This window comes from Aotus nancymaae, unplaced genomic scaffold, assembly GCF_030222135.1.
Source record: "Aotus nancymaae isolate 86718 unplaced genomic scaffold, 86718_ANA_hifiasm-v0.15.2.pri h1tg000004l, whole genome shotgun sequence".
In the NCBI taxonomy this organism is placed as follows: Eukaryota; Metazoa; Chordata; class Mammalia; order Primates; family Aotidae; genus Aotus; species Aotus nancymaae.
This window is the reverse complement of record NW_026988415.1, coordinates 60,007,050-60,024,957: the sequence shown is the minus strand read 5'-3', so window position 1 is coordinate 60,024,957 and position 17,908 is coordinate 60,007,050. Positions and strand designations below refer to the sequence as shown.

Below are 17,908 nucleotides of genomic sequence, written 5' to 3'. Positions count from 1 at the left end.
GCCACAGTAATATCATAACCAAGGTGAAAAGCTAAAAGCTTTTCATCTAAGATCAGTAACCAGATAAAGTTGCTCACTCTTGCCACCTCTATTCAACATAGCACTGGAAGTCCTAGTCAAAGCAATTAGGCAAGTGAAAGAAATGAAAGGCATTCAAATTGGAAAAAAAGAAATAAAATTGTCTCTTTTCCCACATTACATGATATTATACATAGAAGATTTTAAATATGCCACCAAAACCCTGTTAGAACTAATAAATAAAGGGAACTGCAGCATACAAAGTCAACATACAAAAAGCAGTTGCATTTCTATGCACTATCGAAGATGATCTACCCAAAAAAGAAGGAAAGAAAACCCATTTAAAATAGCATCAGAAAGAATAAAACAGAAATAAACTTAACCCAAGAGGTGAAAGAACTGTATACTGATAACTGTCAAAGAGTGATGAACAAAATTGAAGATATGAATGAATGCAAGATATCCTATGTTCATGAATTGGAATAATTAATGTTAAAATATCCACACCCCCCAAAGCAATCCACAGATTCAATTCTAATGGCATATTTCACAGACATAGGAAAACAAACATTGCAAAATTTGTATGGAATCACAAAATACTCTGAATAGCCAAAGTAGTTGTATAACCAAAGCAAATGAAATCAGCGATTGCAAAGATATCTGCACTCCCATGTTCATTTCAGGATTATTCACAATAGCCAAAATATGAAAACAACCTAAGTGTCTGCCAACAGATGAATGAAGAAATTGTGGTACACACATACACACAAAACACACACACACACACACACACACAATGGGTTATTCAACCATAAAAAAAGAAAGAAAACCTGTCATTTGCAACAACATGGATAAACCTCAAGGGCATTATGCTAAGTAAAGTAAGTCAGACAGAGAAAGCTGCATGACTTTATTTGTACTGGAATCTTAGGAAGTTGAACTCACTGAACTAGAGAGTAGAATGGTGGTTACAGGGGCCAAGGTGAGGGAAAAGGGAGAGATTGGGAGGTTGGCCAAAGGGCACAAACTTTCAATGATAAGATAGGTAAGTTCAAGGGATATAATATACAGCATGGTGAAGTGATACATATAAACTAATTTGATTCTGGTAATCATTCCACAACATATATGTATATCAAATCATCACATTGCACATCTTAAAATAAAACAATTTTACTTGTCAATTATACCTCAATAAAGTTGGGGAAAAAGAAAAAAAACCATAATCCCAGAGGGTCATATAACTACCTATTCCCTGGGCACATCTTGAATTTATCATTACCTATAACTTTTTAATAGCTAAAATCATAAATTCTGCAAGTTTTTGTCTGAGTACAACCTCCTATCATTACAGTTTCAATTTCCTTACTGATCTACTCCAGTTCTTACAGGTAAAGTTACCTACCTTAGAAGACTTTTAGTGAAAATTAAATGAAATAATGTGTATCAACAGCTTAGCACAGTACCTGATACACAATAAGTCCTCAATAAATCATAGGCAAATTTTGATTTTCATTATTCTATTATAAACAAATTATCTGCCAATACCCAAATTGTCCTCATACTCACTCTCAACCTCTGCCATTAATGAAATTTGGCTTTTATTTGACACTACTATTATACATTCCTCCAAATACTTTTAAACAAAGGCCAGACCCCCAAGAATTCCTCGATTCCAGAAGACAGGAGAAATCAGTACAGTTCTGGCTTCTCAAGCACCACAATCTTCACAAATCTTAGCCATTTCTAATACAGTTACCCTACCTTGCAATGATCAGAAACTGTTTCACCTCCAAGATCCTAAATGCTTGAAATTTCCCTGATTAAAATAGAATGTTCTTTCAACTCTCCCACTCTTTTTGAACTAGATCTTCTTTGTCACTATGGCCATAAATCTTCTAGTACCCTGGTCCATCACTTCAATCTTCTTCTTCGTTTGTCTCCTTTTCCAGAGTGGATGACTATTTGGATAAATTCCCTAGATCTTCTATCATTCTCACCTTGACAACACTCAGCACTTGAGCACTCCCACTGTCTCCTCTTCCCATCCTATGCTGTGAGCACTGCTGGAGAAATTCACTACTAGAGCCAACATTAACCACGGCCTCACTTCTCCGCAATTATTAATATTTTATTCAATGTCTACTGATACTTTACTGAATTTCCTACAGCACCTTTTCCAAGCCTATCCCATTCTTAATCTCCTAAAGCCACATTTTCGTCTCTCAGCAGATGACCTTATACCCAGAAGATACCGACATCCAGTGTGAGCTCGCTCCTCTACCTCCTCTGTTCTTCAAAATCTCTCTGTATCATCACCTTCTATCTTGACCAACTCTGGCCTTTGAAGCAAACTATCTCCTCTTTGCCAAGGTTAATTCCTCCACTTGTTCTCTTGATTTTACCACTTTCTTACGAAATATGGTTATGAGTCCAGGTTCAGGACTCAAACCCTGTGATTTCAGATCCAGCTCTACCACTTTACTCCTGTGTGACCTTGGAGTTACTTGACCTTTTAAAGTTTCTATTTCCCTACCTGTAAAAAGGTGATTAATAACAGTTCCTATTCATAGGGCCAATGTGAAACATAAATGAGAGAATCCACATAAACTGCTTAGCAAAATTCCTAGCACATAGTCAATATTCAATAACATAATAGCTGTATATACTATTATCTTTCCCTCTATATACCTCCTGGTACATTTTCCCTTGTCTCCAAAGTAGCTCAAGTTTCCTGTCTCCTGTTTTTTTTTTTGTTTGTTTGTTTCTTTTTTTTAATTAAAAGATAGCTTTTCTGGAATTTGCTACCCTCATTCCAAGATTTCTTTCCTTCCTTTCACCACCAAACTTCTCTAAAGAGTAATGTGTAACTCCCTTCCAGAGGAAGCAAGGAGGAGTGGAAAGATTTTGCAGACAAATATACCTGTTTGAACCTAGTTCTTCCACTTAGCAGCTGTATGATTTGGAGCAAGCAGTTTTTCTAAGCCTTTGTTTGTTCATCTGTAAAATGGATATATTATCCATTTCTTAGGGTCATCAAAAGGATTAAAGTAAAATAATATATGTAAATCATCTGGCCAAAGTAGGTGCTAAATGAATGCCGGTTCTCCATCCCTTATTCTTCTCTTAACCCCTTACAATCTCGGCTGTCACTCTACCACTCTATTTATATCTCTTTAGCTCACTTCGTCTCTTATTAGCATGGTTTTGAATAGTCTGACTTCTCTAAACCTGAATTTTCATCTGTAAAATGGTAATAGTACATACCATATAAAGTTGCCTTAAGAATAAGTGAATTAACACATGTAATGTGTTTTAGCGTAGTGCCTTGCCTGGAGTAAGCACTTAATAAATGATAGCTGCAGTAACTTATTAATGGTGAAATCAAAGGACTGTTCAACTCTCTTCTTAAGTTTCAGTGACAACACACTACTCTGGTTTCCTTTTTGCCTCTGACCATTCCTTCTCTCTCTGCACCTCCTCCATGAAGCCTTTCTTTACACTCTTCAAACCAAGTGTAAGCTATCTCTCGTTTTCACCCTCAGAGCATTTTGTACTTGTCTTGAGGTAAGAAACTTCCCTTACTCTGAATCACAGTCATTTGTGTTATATGTGTTATATCTCCAGCACTTAATTTCTTTTGTCCTCATCGCCAGGCACTTTATTAATGCAGAACATGTTGACTACCTAATATACATCAGACCTGTGCTAGGTACTAAGGTGCTAGGTACTAAGGATACAAAGGTTAATATAATTACTGTCTTCAAGGAACTTATAGTGTAGGTAGCTAGAACGGACAAGTAAGTAGTCCATTATCTGCAGTGAATAAATGCTTGGTTAAGATTGTGCCCAGAGACACTCTTAGACAAGGCATTTTTGTGTTTTTCACATGGGGAGGCTGTACCCAAATACCTGTTGAATGAATGAATGAACTATAAATAGAACTAGATAAAGATGGGAAAAGGCACTTTAGGCCCAGAAAAAAGCACGTAAAAAAGCATCGAGAGGTCAAGAAAGTAGCTCAGTATTGACAGGAGGAGGATTCCTGAGTGACAAGAGATGAAGCTGGAAAGTCAAGGCAAAATCAAGTGTTCTAGATGTAAGAATATGACCTGACCCTACAAGGGAGATGATGGCGTGCCCATAAAGGTTTTTACACAGGGGAGGGGCGAAATCAGATTTGCATTTTGGTACTGTGGCAACACAGAGGAAAATGGATTACATGAGAGCCAGGCTTGAGGTAGCAAGTTCAGGTAGGAGGTTGTTGAAAGAACTCAGATGAAGTACGAGAACCAGAACTGCAAAAATGAAGTGAGAATGGTGAATCAAGACGGACACTGACGATTAAACTTCAGCTGAACTTAATTGTTCATACCGTATCTCCTGTAAGCCTAACAGAATATTTTACACTTAAAATTTTCTACGTAAATATCTGTAAACTACCGTTATTTAAAACTACTTAGGGAACTGCAGCAAGCAGCCAGCTGAGTCACTCACTATACACGGATTCCCAAGTAAAGGCACCTTTTCCCAGCGTAAAACTCGAAAGAAAACAGGTTATTCGAGCACAGAGAGTAACAACACTACGTGTAAACCAGCGCACTGCTAAGAGACTATAGGACGTCTCTATCCTGGTCTGTCTCACCCCAAATAATGTTTCAACAAAGTCCTTCCATAAGGTCATGAGGCCTTGCCCTGTGCGCCGAGACAAATCCCAAGGATATATATTTTTTTCTGATTGTTGCAGCTCAAGACCGAAACTTCTAACAGCGGCTCGTCGCCTGGCCAGCCATTTTCACCCAGCCGTTTCCCAGTTTTGTACTGTGCCACTGTGTAAATCAACAACTGCAGGGGATTGAGGGAGCAGTGTCCCAGGCTGATAAAACCCTCCCGGGAAGAGGCAGGTGTCTTGACGCTTCAAATGATAATGATTGCAATTATCTCACAACCCACCTCCACCCCACCCCTTGCTCCGGGACTCCTTCAGAAGTTAGTAGGATCCCTTTTACTGTTACCGGGGTGCTATCGGCAGCTACAGAAATTAAACAAATTCGTTTCCGCTTACCCTGATCGCCGCCATGTCTACGACCCTTTCGGCCAAGGTTTTCAGACGGAGAGCGGAGAGGGACAAATCAGTTCAACTAGGCTCTCCTTATGATAGCCCCGCCCCGTTACTCCCTTTGCCTGCCAGTTACCGCCTTTTCTCCGCCCTTCTCCGGCTGCCTTGGCAGCCGCTGCAGTTTTAGTCAGCTGTCTTCCAGAGAAACTTCACCCTTGTGGTTGACCCTCCCAGTCACGGATAAAGCCTTTCAGAATATTATCCATAGTCCAGTTGAGAGTTATTTTCCTGGGGGCAGAACTTTAATTATTTTGTTTCAGGCATATGTGATATGTCTAGATAAGGACTTAATACCCAAGTCTAGCTGCTTTAATAATTATGTAGTCACAAAAAGAACTTATTACCTCTGCGAAACATGGGTAAGTTAATTCATTCTAAAACTATGTCACGGAGAGCTTACTCTATGCTGGGCAGTTGTTCGAGGTACAGACAAAACATAGTGGCTTCCTCATAGAGCTTATGATTACAGGAGTAAAACAGACAAATGCTATGAATGAAAATATAACACTATGGGAATGAGGTGGGAGTTTACTGGTTTATATCAATGAGAGAAAGACTCTCTGATAAGCTCATTTGAGAAAAGTCCTGCAGGAATTTAGAGGAGAGGGTTCCAAGCAGAAGGAATAGCAATGAAAAAAATCCAGTGAGGCTGGAGCAATAATTTCAGAAGTAGTGAAGTAACACAGTGTAGGGGATTTCATGCTGCCAAAATAAATTTGAATTTTATTCTGAATAAGATGGGAAATCATTGGAGGGATTTGAGCAAAGGTGTGATGTGATCTAATTTACATTTTTAAAGGATGATTTTGGTGCTATCAGGAGAATATACTAAGGATATATTGCAACATTCACAACAGCAGCAAGGTCTTCCACAGGCCTCCATGAAGGATTCTGAGGAAAGAAGATGCTCATAATATGCCCATTAACAGTCCCAATATTAATTCATGTATTCATTCAGTCAGTCAACAAATATTTACTAAGTGCAAACTATATACTAGGCATTTGTTGATACCTATCACATTTGACACCCAAAACAGATCCTTTTTTTTAACAGAACTATCCTGTAGATGACAAAATTATTTTAAGAAATAATGATGAAATGAAACTAATAATACTGGCTACAAAAGGAACATTGAGTGACAATTTTCTTTTATTGAACTTAATATAAACATATACATACATGTATATGCCAATATAAAAATAAAATATAAAATAAATAGTACAGAACCAAAAAGGAAAAAATGGATCAAGGTGTTTTAATTGCATTAATGCATTTTTCAAAGGAAAAAACTTATATCTACACAGTGGTCTACCACAGGAATGAATAGTAATATTACAGGTTTCTGTTTTTGAGCCTTAACTTCTGTGTATTTGTCAATAACTTCATCAAAATTCAACATTTCTGTATATTAAATAAATGGTATACCTAGATTTGTCAAGCTAACTTTGTTCATAACTGATTGATGCACACTTTTTATTTATTTTAATATCAGTCAGGTTTGTTTCACAGTAATCAACAGACAAATAGAAAAAGTCTTAAAATTGTGAATAAGCTTAGAATAAATTTATAACAATCTTATTTCCCCCAAATTTCAGGAATTTCAGTAACACCCATGTTTTGCTGTTGTTGTTACTTCTTTTCCAACTTTAACTTTTATTTTGAGTTCAGGTATGTGTGCAGGTTTGTTATATAGGAAAATTGCATGTCAAGTGGGGTTGACGTACAGATTATTTCCTCCTGCAGATAATAAGCATAACAATTGATAGTTTTTCAAACCTCACATTCCCTCCACCCTCCACCCCTAAGTAGGCCCCAGTGTCTATTGTTTCCATCTTTGTGTCTATGCATACTCATCGTTTAGTTCCCAGTTATAAGTCAGAACCTGCAGTATTTGGTTTTCTGTTTCTATATTAGTTCACTAAGGGTAATGACCTCCAGCTCTACCCATGGTGCTGCCAAGGACATGATTTCATTCTCTTTTATGACTGCATAGTATTCCATGGTGTATATGTATTACATTTTCTTTATCCAGTCTACTGTTGATGGGCATTTAGGTTGAGTCAATGTCTTTGCTGGTGAGAATAGTACTGTGAACAGACCCATGCATGTGTCTATATAGTAGAATGCCTTATGTTCCTTTGGATATGTACCCATTAATGGACTCCCTATTCGATAAATGGTGCTGGGGAAACAGGCAAGCCATAGGCAGAAGACTGAAACTGAACCCCTTCCTTACACCACAATAAAAATTAACTAAAGATGGATTAAACACTTAAATGTAAAACCCAAAACTATAAAAACCCTGGAAGATAACCTAGGCAATGCCATTCTGGACATAGGAACTAGCAAAGATTTCATGACAAAGATGCCAAAAGCATTGTAACAAAAGCAAAAACTGATAAATGTGATCTAATTAAACTAAAGAGCTTCTGTACTGCAAAAGGAACTATCAACAGAGTAAACAGACAGCCTACAGAATTGGAGAAAATAATATCCAGCCTCTGCAAATTACTTAAACAAATTTACAAGAAAAACAACCCCATTAAAAAGTGGACAAAGGACATGACAGATGCTCCTCAAAAGAAGACATACATGCAGCCAATAAGCATATTAAAAAAAGCTCAATATCGGTGATCATTAGAGAAATATAAATCAACACCATGATGAGATGCCATCTCAAACTAATAAGAATGGCTATTATTAAAAGTCAAAAAATAACAGATTTGGGTGAGCTAGCAGAGAAAATGGAACACTAATACACTGTTGGTGGGAGTGTAAATTAGTTCAACCATTATGGAAAGCAGTATGGCAATTCCTCAATAAGCTAGAAACAGAACTACCAATTGACCCAGCAATACCATTACTGAGTAAATACACAAAAGAATATAAATTGTTGTATCTTGAAGACACATGCATGCGTATGTTTATTGTAGCATTGTTCCTAATAGCAAAGACATAGAATCAACCTAAATGCCCAATCATGAGTTAGACTGGGTAAAGAAAATGTGGTATATGTACACCGTGAAATACTACACAGCCAAAAAAAGAATGGTATCATGTCCTTTGAAGCAAGATGGATGAAGCTGGAGGCCTTTATTCTTAACAAACTAATGCAGGAACAGAAAACCAAATATCACATGTTCGCACTTATAAGTGGGAGCTAAATGATGAGAACACCTGAACACAAAGAGAGGAACAACAGACACTGGGCCCCACTTGAGGGTAGAGGGTGGGAGGAGGGAGAGCATCAGAAAAAATAACTATTGGGTGCTAGGTTTAGTACCTGGTGATGAAATAATCTGTACGACACACCCCTTAACACGACTTTACCTATATAACAAACCTTCACATGTACCCCAGAACCTAAAATCAAGTTTTAAAAAAATAAGTAAATAAATAAATAAAAGCAAGATTAACTTTTTCAATCCAAAAATAGAAAAAAAATCATAATTCCTTTACACCCATCTTTTCCTATATGAACAATCAAGAATAAATCAGTGGAATGCATTTAATGCTTTCATGCCCTTATCCACAAATATAGAAGCTTATGATTGACATTTTTTTTTATCAACTAAATGCTTTGACTTTATATAAGAATGATCTATAGGACACAGGGAACTGTTGTTTATGAGAATAAAAAGAAATATAATTCTCAGAATATGTCTATGTGATGTCACAATTAGTGGCAGAAATATTTAAAAAGTCAGAAAAAAATATATATGTTGGGCTTGAGGCAGTGAACAACACAGACACAATCCCTGGTCCCAGGGAGCTTAAGTATATTTTGATTAAGACAGTAAATAAATTAACAAGATTATTTTAAATGCCGATAAATGCTATAGAGAGTGACTATAGTATTTAGTCTCTGGTTCGGGGTGAAAGTTACTTTAGATTGGGAATACCTCTTGAGGGAGCAGATGTGTCAGCTGAGTCTTGTATAAAAAGTGGGCCTGCTCCTGTTAATATCTGAGCACTCCAAGCAGAATGCAAAGACCGGGAGGTGGGAATAAACTTACTGGAGCACCATGAGTAAGGCAGAAAGTGATGGAAGAGTCTGGTAGGAACCAGATCTATATAAAGAATTTGGATTTTCTTTTATTTATTCTTGAATATTCCTTGATTTATTATTGTAAATTTATCAATTGCCACTAACTGGGCACAAAAGGCAGCTTTGTATAATGGAGAGTATCAGCATCAAAATAAGATCTTGGCCTCTAAAGGCAGAACCTTAAAGAAGTTGAGCTAAACCAGATGTTCCAAAAGTTAGTGTACTCGGAAATCACCTGGAAAATTTGATAAAATGAGAATTTCTGGATCCTGCCCTTGGATATTAGTATTTATTTGTTCTGATGTATAGGCATGTCTGAAGAGTACCCCAGGTGTTTCTAATATGGATACTCCTTGGGCCACATTTTGAGAAACAAATCAAGTCCACTCAGAGGGACTATATAACTTACAATGGTATGTTATTTCTAGCTCTGACATCCTAGGATTATGTAAGGGCTCTTATTTAATGGTATTTGGTGATCCTGGGCAACAACAGTATTCTTGAGGACACACGAAATCGTCCTCTCCAGTGACTTTTATTTCCACTTCACCTCAACCATCCACAACAATGGCCGTAGTTTTAACTCTGTTATCACTAAGAAAACTACATTACCTCTGAAATTTTAAATTCAAAGATTATTTTTTCTGACTCCAATTATTTTCCCTTGAGCTCTTTGATCCACACATTTTATTGGATTCCTCGAGCTCTCTAGACCTTAATGTGTGTATTAGCTATCTTTGGCTACACAACACTTTATCCCAAATTTAGCAATATAAAAAACAAACATGTATTGTCTCACAGTTTCTGTGGGCCAAGAGTTATGAAGTAATTTAGCTGGATGATTCTACTCATCTCTCATGAGGTTGTAGTCAAGGTATCAGCCAGAGCTGCTATCAGAAGGCTTGATTGGGGCTTAAGGATCCACTTCCAAAATGGCTCATTCACTTTGGTGGTTGTTGATAGGAGCTTTCAGATATGCCATGTGAATTGCTCCATAGGGCTGTCTAAGTGACCTCATAGAGCTCATAGAAAGCTCTAGCTTTAAATGGAGGAATACCAAAGACTTTTAATACATATTTTAAAGCCACCACCACATCTCCTTTTTCACTATCTGTTAGTCCCTTCTGGTCTCATTTTCTTTTCTAACCAGCCTAGACCTTGTGGTACATCTCTTCAATCACTGTTTTGCCAATAAACTCATCTACCCGGTCTCACTGGGAAAGTTTCATTTTACTCTTTGAAAAAACCCCTACATTTTAGATAAATATATCTGACCTTAGGCAGCTCATTTTCCTCTTCTCTATCATGGTTATGTTATTTTATTATTTTTTATTTGTATAAAGTTAGGGGTACAAGTGCATGTGTGGATATACGTGGATATATTGTGTAGCGGTGAAGTCTGAGCTTTTGGTATAATAGTATACACTGTATTCATTAAGTAATCTGTCATCCTTCACACCATCACACCTCCCACACTTCTGAGTCTCCAATGTTTATTATCCCACTCTATGTCCTTGTGTACACATTATTTAGCTCCCACTTATAAGTGAGATCATGTGATATTTGACTTTCTAAGTTATTTCATTTAAGATAATGGCCTCCAGTTCCATCCATGTTACTGCAAAAGACGTGATTTTTTTTTTTATGGCTGATTATTATCATTAGTATCTGCCCACCTCAGCCTCCAAAAGTGCTGGGATTACAAGTGTGAGCCACTTCACTTGGCCTCAACTTTGTTCATCTTTTGAAATAATCAACTTTTTGTTTAATTCATTCTTTGTATTTTTTTTTTTTTTTTTTGGCCTCAATTTCATTTAGGTCTGCTGAGATCTTTGTTATTTCTTTTCTTTTGCTAGCTTTATGTTTGGATCTTGTTTTTCTAGTTCCTTGAGGTGTGACATTAGGTTGTTAATTTGTGTTCTGAGTTTTTTGATGTAGGCATTTAGTACTACAAACTTTCCTCTTAGCAGTGTTTTTACTGTATCCCAGAGGTTTTGGTATATTGTATCTCCATTTTCATTTGTTTCCAGAATGTTTAAAGTTTTTATCTTAATTTCATCATTGATCCAAATACTATTCAGTAGTGTGTTGTTTAATTTCCATGTATTTGTATTTTTTCAAGAGTCCCTCCTGGAATTGATTTGTAGTTTTATTCTACTTTTGTCCAAGAAGATACTGAGAGGGGAGACCCCCTCGCCTCATTCTGCTTCCTGGTCTCTACCTCCTTTCTCCCCTCCCCTCCCCTCCAGATGGGAAGGAGGGTGGAAAAAGAAATAAAATTTCAAAGAGCTTGAATCCGTGGTCAGGCGACTTGCTGATGCCACTGACCAGGCCACAAAGAGGCCCAAGGACTGAGAAGATAACTCCTTTTTTTGGTTCCCAGCATCTCTGTTATCTATAAGCCTTGAAAGAGTTGCAAATGAATGTTATCACTACCGGCCAGAGCCCGGCACTGGGTCACATCCCCCACGTTTACATGACACAGGCTCCCTCCTGGAAATACCTCTGCCAACTAATAATTTACTGCCTTTGTTTGTCCCTGTAAGCCCCTTCCCCTGCCTGCCCCTGCTCTCACTGCGTATGAACTAGCAAATCAATAAAGCCAAAAGATTGTAAGGTTGAATGTACAGCCAATGGAAAATGACATCGTTTTGCCTCAGTTTCCCCTGTAGCATTGTAAGCCTATAAAAGAGGAAAAAATCGGCTTCTCGGGGAGCTCGGTGAATAAGGCTTTAGCCCTGGCAGCTCCCAGCTGAATAAAAAGCCACTTCCTTCCTCAGTTCAGTGTTCAAGGAGTTTGTTTCCCACCGCCCCTGCTTTAATACTTGATGTGATTTCAATTTTTAAAAATCTATTGAGACTTCTTTTGTGGCCTAATACATGGTTTGTCTTGGAGCACATTCTATGTGCTAATGAGAAGAATGTATATATTCTGTTGTTGTTGGGTAGAATGTTTTATAAATATCTGTTAGGTCAATTTGGTCTAAAGTCGATTTTAAGTACCATGCTTCCTTGCTGATTTTCTGCCTTAATAATCTGTATAGTACTGTCAGTGGAATGTTCAAGTCCTCCGTTATTCTATATTGCTTTCTGTCTTTTTAGGTAGGTCTAGTAATATTTGTGTTATAAATCTGGGTGCTCCAGGATCAGGTGCAGATAGTTGTAGGATTTTTATATTTTCTTATTAGATGAATCCATTTATCATTATATAATCACTTTTCTTTGACATTTTCTACTGTTGATTTAAATTCTGTTTTATCTTATATGAATATAGCTACTCTGTGTTTTTTTGCTGTTGTTTTGTTGTTGTTGTTGTTCTTATTCTTGTTTTTTGAGAAGAAGAAGTCTCACTGTCATCCAAGCTGGAGTGCAATGGCACAATCTTGGCTCCCCTCGATCTTTGCCTCCCAGGTTCAAGTGATTCTCCTGCCTCAGCCTCCTGTGTAGCTGGGATTCTAGGCACATGCAACCATGCCTGGATTTTTTTTTTTTTTTGTATTGTTAGTAGAGATGGGGTTTCACCATATTGGCCAAGCTGGGCTCAAACTCCTGACCGTAACTGATCCACCCACCTCAGCCTCCCACAGTAGTAGAATTACAGGCATGAGCCACTGCACCTGGCCTCCTGTTTTCTTTATGGTTTCTGTTTCCATGGAATATCATTTTCCCAAATATCATTTTCCCACCCCTTTACCTTTAGTCTGTGTGTCTTTAAGAGTTAGTTTCTTGTAAACAGCATATAGTTAATCCATAGCTGTTTTTATCCATTCTGCAAATCTGTATCATTTGAATGGAGCATTTAAACCATTTCTGTTAAAAGTTAATATTGATAACTGAGGTTTTGTTCCTGTCGTAGTATTGTTATCTAGTTGCTTTGTAGATTCTTTGTTTCTTGTTTTCTCTTTTTGTGATTTGGTAGAGTTCCATCATGTTGCCATTTTCATTCTTTGTCATCCTTATTTGTGTGATTATTTTACAAAATCTGTGAGTTTTATACGTTCAGTTAATAGGTTTTTAGGATGGTGAGTATGGATCTTTTGTTTCCACGTTTAGAACTCCTTTGCCTATTTTTTTAGGACCAGTCTAAAGATGTCAAATTCTGTCAGTGTTTGCTTGACTGGAAAAGACTTTATTTTTCTTCAATTTATGAAGCTGTCCTAGGAGGATACATAATTTGAGTTTGGCATTGTTAAAAAATTTAACCACTTTTGATAATAGAATCCCACTCCATGCTGGCTCAGAAAGTCTCTGCTAAGAAGTCTGCTATTAGTCTGGTGGGCTATCATTTATAGATGACTAGACACTTTTCTCTTGATGATTTTAGGTTATTTTTCTTCATTTTGGTTCTTAGTCTGATGCCTATATATCATGGTGAGGTCCTTCTTTTGCAATGTATTTTTTCGAACTTCTTTTATCTGGCTGTCTATATCTCTTGCTAGACTAGAACGTTTTCCTCATTTATTTCCTCAAATTAGTTTTCCAAACCTTTTTCTCTTTCTTCTTCTATGTGAATATCTTTAATTCATTGGTTCTGTTATTTTGTATAATTCTATATTTCTCAAAGACTTTGTTTGTTTTTAAAAATTCTGTCTGACTCGATTTGTAAGACCTGTTTTCAAGTTCCAAGAGTATTTCTTCTGCTTTGTCAAGTCTATTGTTGAAACTTTCAACTATATGGTTAATTATTTCAATGATTTTTTTTTTGTTTCTAGAAGTTCTGTTGTGGTTTTTTTTTAATTTATCTCTTTAGTATATTTCTCATTCATATCTTGAGTTGATTTTCTGATTTTTTTTGTATTGATTTTCAGATTCCCCTTGTATCTCATTGACCGTCTTTACAATCTGTATTTTTAATTCTTGATCAGCCATTTTGAAGATTTCTCTTGGTTAGGATCCATTGCTAGAGAATTACTGTGTTCCTTCAAGAGTGACATTGCATCTTGGCCTCTTTTTAATTTCTAGTATTATTACACTGATTCCTTTGCATCTGAAGTAACAATAATTTCTTATTTTTGAGTTTACTTTTATTAGGGGAGGACTTTTTTCCTTCAGGATATGTTTCTGATGTATATAGTTTGTAGGGTAATTTGGCTTTGATTATAAGTGCATTAAGTGACATAGTCTCTGTGTGATTTCCTGGGTCATAAATAGCCTCAATGTGGTGGCTTTCTCAAATGCCAGCTCTAGTAGTAATGTACTGGGCAAGTGAATGGGCTCAGGACCTCCTGAGTAGCTGGGATAGTGTGTACAATTGTGGTAGCAGCAGTTAAACAAATTTATCCCCTTCCTAAGCACTGTGGAATTGTATCAGCAGATGTTGCAATGGTCTGTGCAAGTTGCCCTCCCAGCCAGTAGGTGGTACTTTCATGTGAGAGCCAGCCACAGTCAGTGGAGTTTATACTTCAAATTTTTAACCAGGAGATGTCAGATGTCTTAGGCAATGAATTTGACTATGGAACTTCCAGAGATCCTTGTTCCATGCTCTGCTTCTGAGGCGGGTGTAGGGGGCAAGCCAAGCAGGGCTGAGCCAGGAAAGCCCATGCTTGGGATTCCTAAGAGCTAGAACAATGGCTTACCCTGATGAAGGTCAGAAGACAGTTCTCAGGTCACTGGGGCAATGGTCCAGGGAGAAGTAGAGCAACCACTGCCACACCAAAGAGTCAGCATGAGGAAAGAAGGGTGGCTAAGGCTCCACAAGCTAGCAGAGTACAGTGGGACCCACCTCATTCCTATGATCTTTGCCCAGTAGGACTCCTTCCTGTGGCCCACAGCTGGCCACAGCAAGCCAAAACAGCCAGCAATGTCACAAGCAGTCTGCCTTCAGATTGCAAACCTACCCCAGGTTAAAGAAGTCTCTGCCTAGGTGAAAAATCATGGCTTCCAGGCAATACCCTTCCCAGTCTGGTCCTGCAAAGTGAGAGGTTGCCCAGCTCCCAGGCCAGCAGCTGGAACCCATGCCACACTCACCACTCCACTTGAGAGTAAATCACCAATCACAATCTGGAGACTGTGTCTCTGGCCACTCCAGTGACATCATGCACAGCAGTCACTTTAAAACAGTGACTGCTGCTTGTTCTACAGTTGCCAGGGACGGGGAACATGCATGGGGAAATTCCTGATAACACTTTTTCTCTGGGCCTCCCCCTGCTTCCCACATCAGCTCCGGTGTTTGGCAGGGCCAAGGAGCTCCCAGGTAGCCTTGACTGCCTGACTCCCCAGTGGGAATGTGTATCATAGAAATCTTCTCTACCTTTCTCATGAACTGAGGCTTCTTCACTCACAGTCTTCTGCTGGGCTCACAGTGCAGTCTGCTATCTGCCATATTTTTCAAAGGATCTAAAGTTTCTTTTGCTTTTATCCTGAGCTCCCATGTTCCTTCTTGGGTAGAAGTTCATAATGTGAATCTCTATACACTATTTTGATATTTCCAAGTGCATGATTTTTCTATCTCTTCAGTGCCTCTTTCAATGATACAGAGTTAAAACCAGGTACTATGAGGGCTCACCTGATTTTTGGTTCTTATGAAGGAATTTTTTCTCCCTATGTAGATAGTTGTTAAATTGATGTCCTTTTTGGAGATGGATGATCAGTGAAGCCTTCTATTCTACCATCTTGCTTCACCTCCAGGAAGTCCTTCTCCCATAAATTTTTTTAAAAATGATATTCAACAAACAGCACAATGACTTCTAGATCCTCTGTTGGGTACACTTCTCTACTTTTTTATTCCTTTCTCTCTCATGTGGAGGTGTTGAGAATGTTCCTTAGAGGCCTTCAAACTTCCTGAAATTGCAAGTTAGTCTAGAACAGTTCTACCCAAGTTTCCTTCCCTCACTCCTTCACTTTAGGTCAGATGACTTTTCCAGTCTTTTCCAGCTCCCTTCCCATTTTCTGTCACTGGTGTTTCCCCTAATAAAAGTCTTCTACATTTAATTGCATCTTAGTGTTTACTCCTCAGAGGTCACAGACTAGCATACCTCCCCCTCCCGCTCCCCTTCTCTCTCCCCCACTATCCTCCACTCTCTGCCCTCCCCTCCCCTCCCCTCCCCCCTCCCCTCCCCCCTCCCCTCCCCCCTCCCCTCCCCCCTCCCCTCCCCTCCCTTCCCTTTCCTTCCCTTCCCTTCCCTTCCCTTCCCTTCCCTTCCCCTCCCCTCTTTTCTTTTATTCTATTCCTAAGCAATTCAGTTCTAAAGATATCGAGTCCATGCCTTAGCAAGGAAAGGATGGCGTCTATACAGAGGGGTGGCCTGGCTCAGGAAGTCATAACTTGAGTAGCATGAGGAGGGCATCCATGTGGGCTGGGGGATATGTTTGACTCAGAATGGGGCCTCAGAATGGGAACAGAGATGAGGCAGTATCTGCAAGGTGGAGGGTTGTAGATGCATAAATGGGAGATTGGTTTCTTAATCAAAATAAGTATATTAAGTATAATTAAAATCAGGTTTCTCACTGCTAGAGAAGGACATTACAAATGTTGAAAAGGAGAAAATGAAAATGTACACACTGTGCTTTTTGTTTGGAATTGGTGTTATTGATATGAACTCAGTTTTCAATATATGTTAACAGAAATAAATATAGATGTAAATGAGTTTGCATCTGTGTATATCTATATATCTATCTTTTGGTCTATTTATGCCTTAACTATGAACCCTAAAAGCCACCACAACCATATAGTACTGAACATTTAATACCTAGATTTAAGCCTCTAAATACCAATCTCCACTAAAAGGAATGATGGTTCTTTGGAGAAATGGTGATTCCTGGGCTGATATAGGGAAAATTCTAGATGAGCCTGGGACATCTTGTGCCATAGAGCCAGGAAGTATAAAAGAACAATGGTGACATGTTGAAAGAATAAGAAGTCAGCTCTTTAAGGAGATCCTACTGACTAAATGGAGGATATATGGGGCATAAAAATATGATAATAATAGATTTTAAATCACTGAGTAAATCAGAAACTAGTGTGTCCTTTCAAATATAAATAAATGAATGACAAGTTAAAAGTTTTATGAAGAACAGAATACCTAAATCAGACAAATTGAAATTGTGTGCCATCCAATAGGACACAATACGATCACAACATCCTGTGATATTCCTGTCGAAGATACATAACCTGAATCTAATGATGACAAAGCATGAGACAAACCCAATTCATAAACATTCTAAACAAAGAAATAAACAAACACACAAAAACTTACTAGCTTGCAATCTTCAAAAAATTCAAGGTCATGAAACTCAAGGAGAGACTGAGGGACTCCTCCAGGTTGGAGACTAAAGAATCATGGCATCTAAATACAACATGTGATACTGAACAGGATTCTTTTGCCGTAATGTACATTATTGAGACTCTTGGTAAAATTCCAGTAGGGTCTGTCAATTGTCTCATTTTAATGATTGTATTGTGATTGCATAGGTGGTGTCCTTGCTTGTAGGAAATACACGCTAAATTATTTGAGGGAGGAGGTGTATTAGGTGAGCAACTTAGTCTGAAATGGTCCAGAAATAAAAGTGTTTTCTACTACACTTATAGTTTTATTCTAAGTATGCAATTGTTTCCAAATAAAAGCATAGGTTCCTATGTCCTATCTTCAGAGAGTCTTATTTAGTATTAAGGTCTGGCTTCAAAATTGGTCTTTGTAAATATTTATCCAAGAGATTTCTATGTGCATCAAATCTGAGTCATTGCATTGGAGGAAACTTATCAATAATATAAACAGGAGCAACA

The 17,908-nt window shown here is 38.0% G+C and overlaps 1 protein-coding gene across 2 annotated transcripts in view; it reads right to left on the bottom strand.

Moving 5' to 3' along the window:
- APOOL (apolipoprotein O like) overlaps positions 1-5,173 on the bottom strand; it is a 74,804-nt gene extending 69,631 nt beyond the window's left edge. Inside the window, exon 1 of one of the 2 annotated variants that reach the window (XM_064362758.1) lies at positions 5,084-5,173. In XM_064362758.1, the coding sequence (XP_064218828.1) occupies positions 5,084-5,098 (15 nt within the window). In that variant the 5' untranslated portion in view covers positions 5,099-5,173. The remainder of the gene's footprint in view (positions 1-5,083) is intronic. The other variant, XM_064362756.1, reaches the window with a different exon arrangement.
- Positions 5,174-17,908: the final 12,735 nt, after the last annotated feature.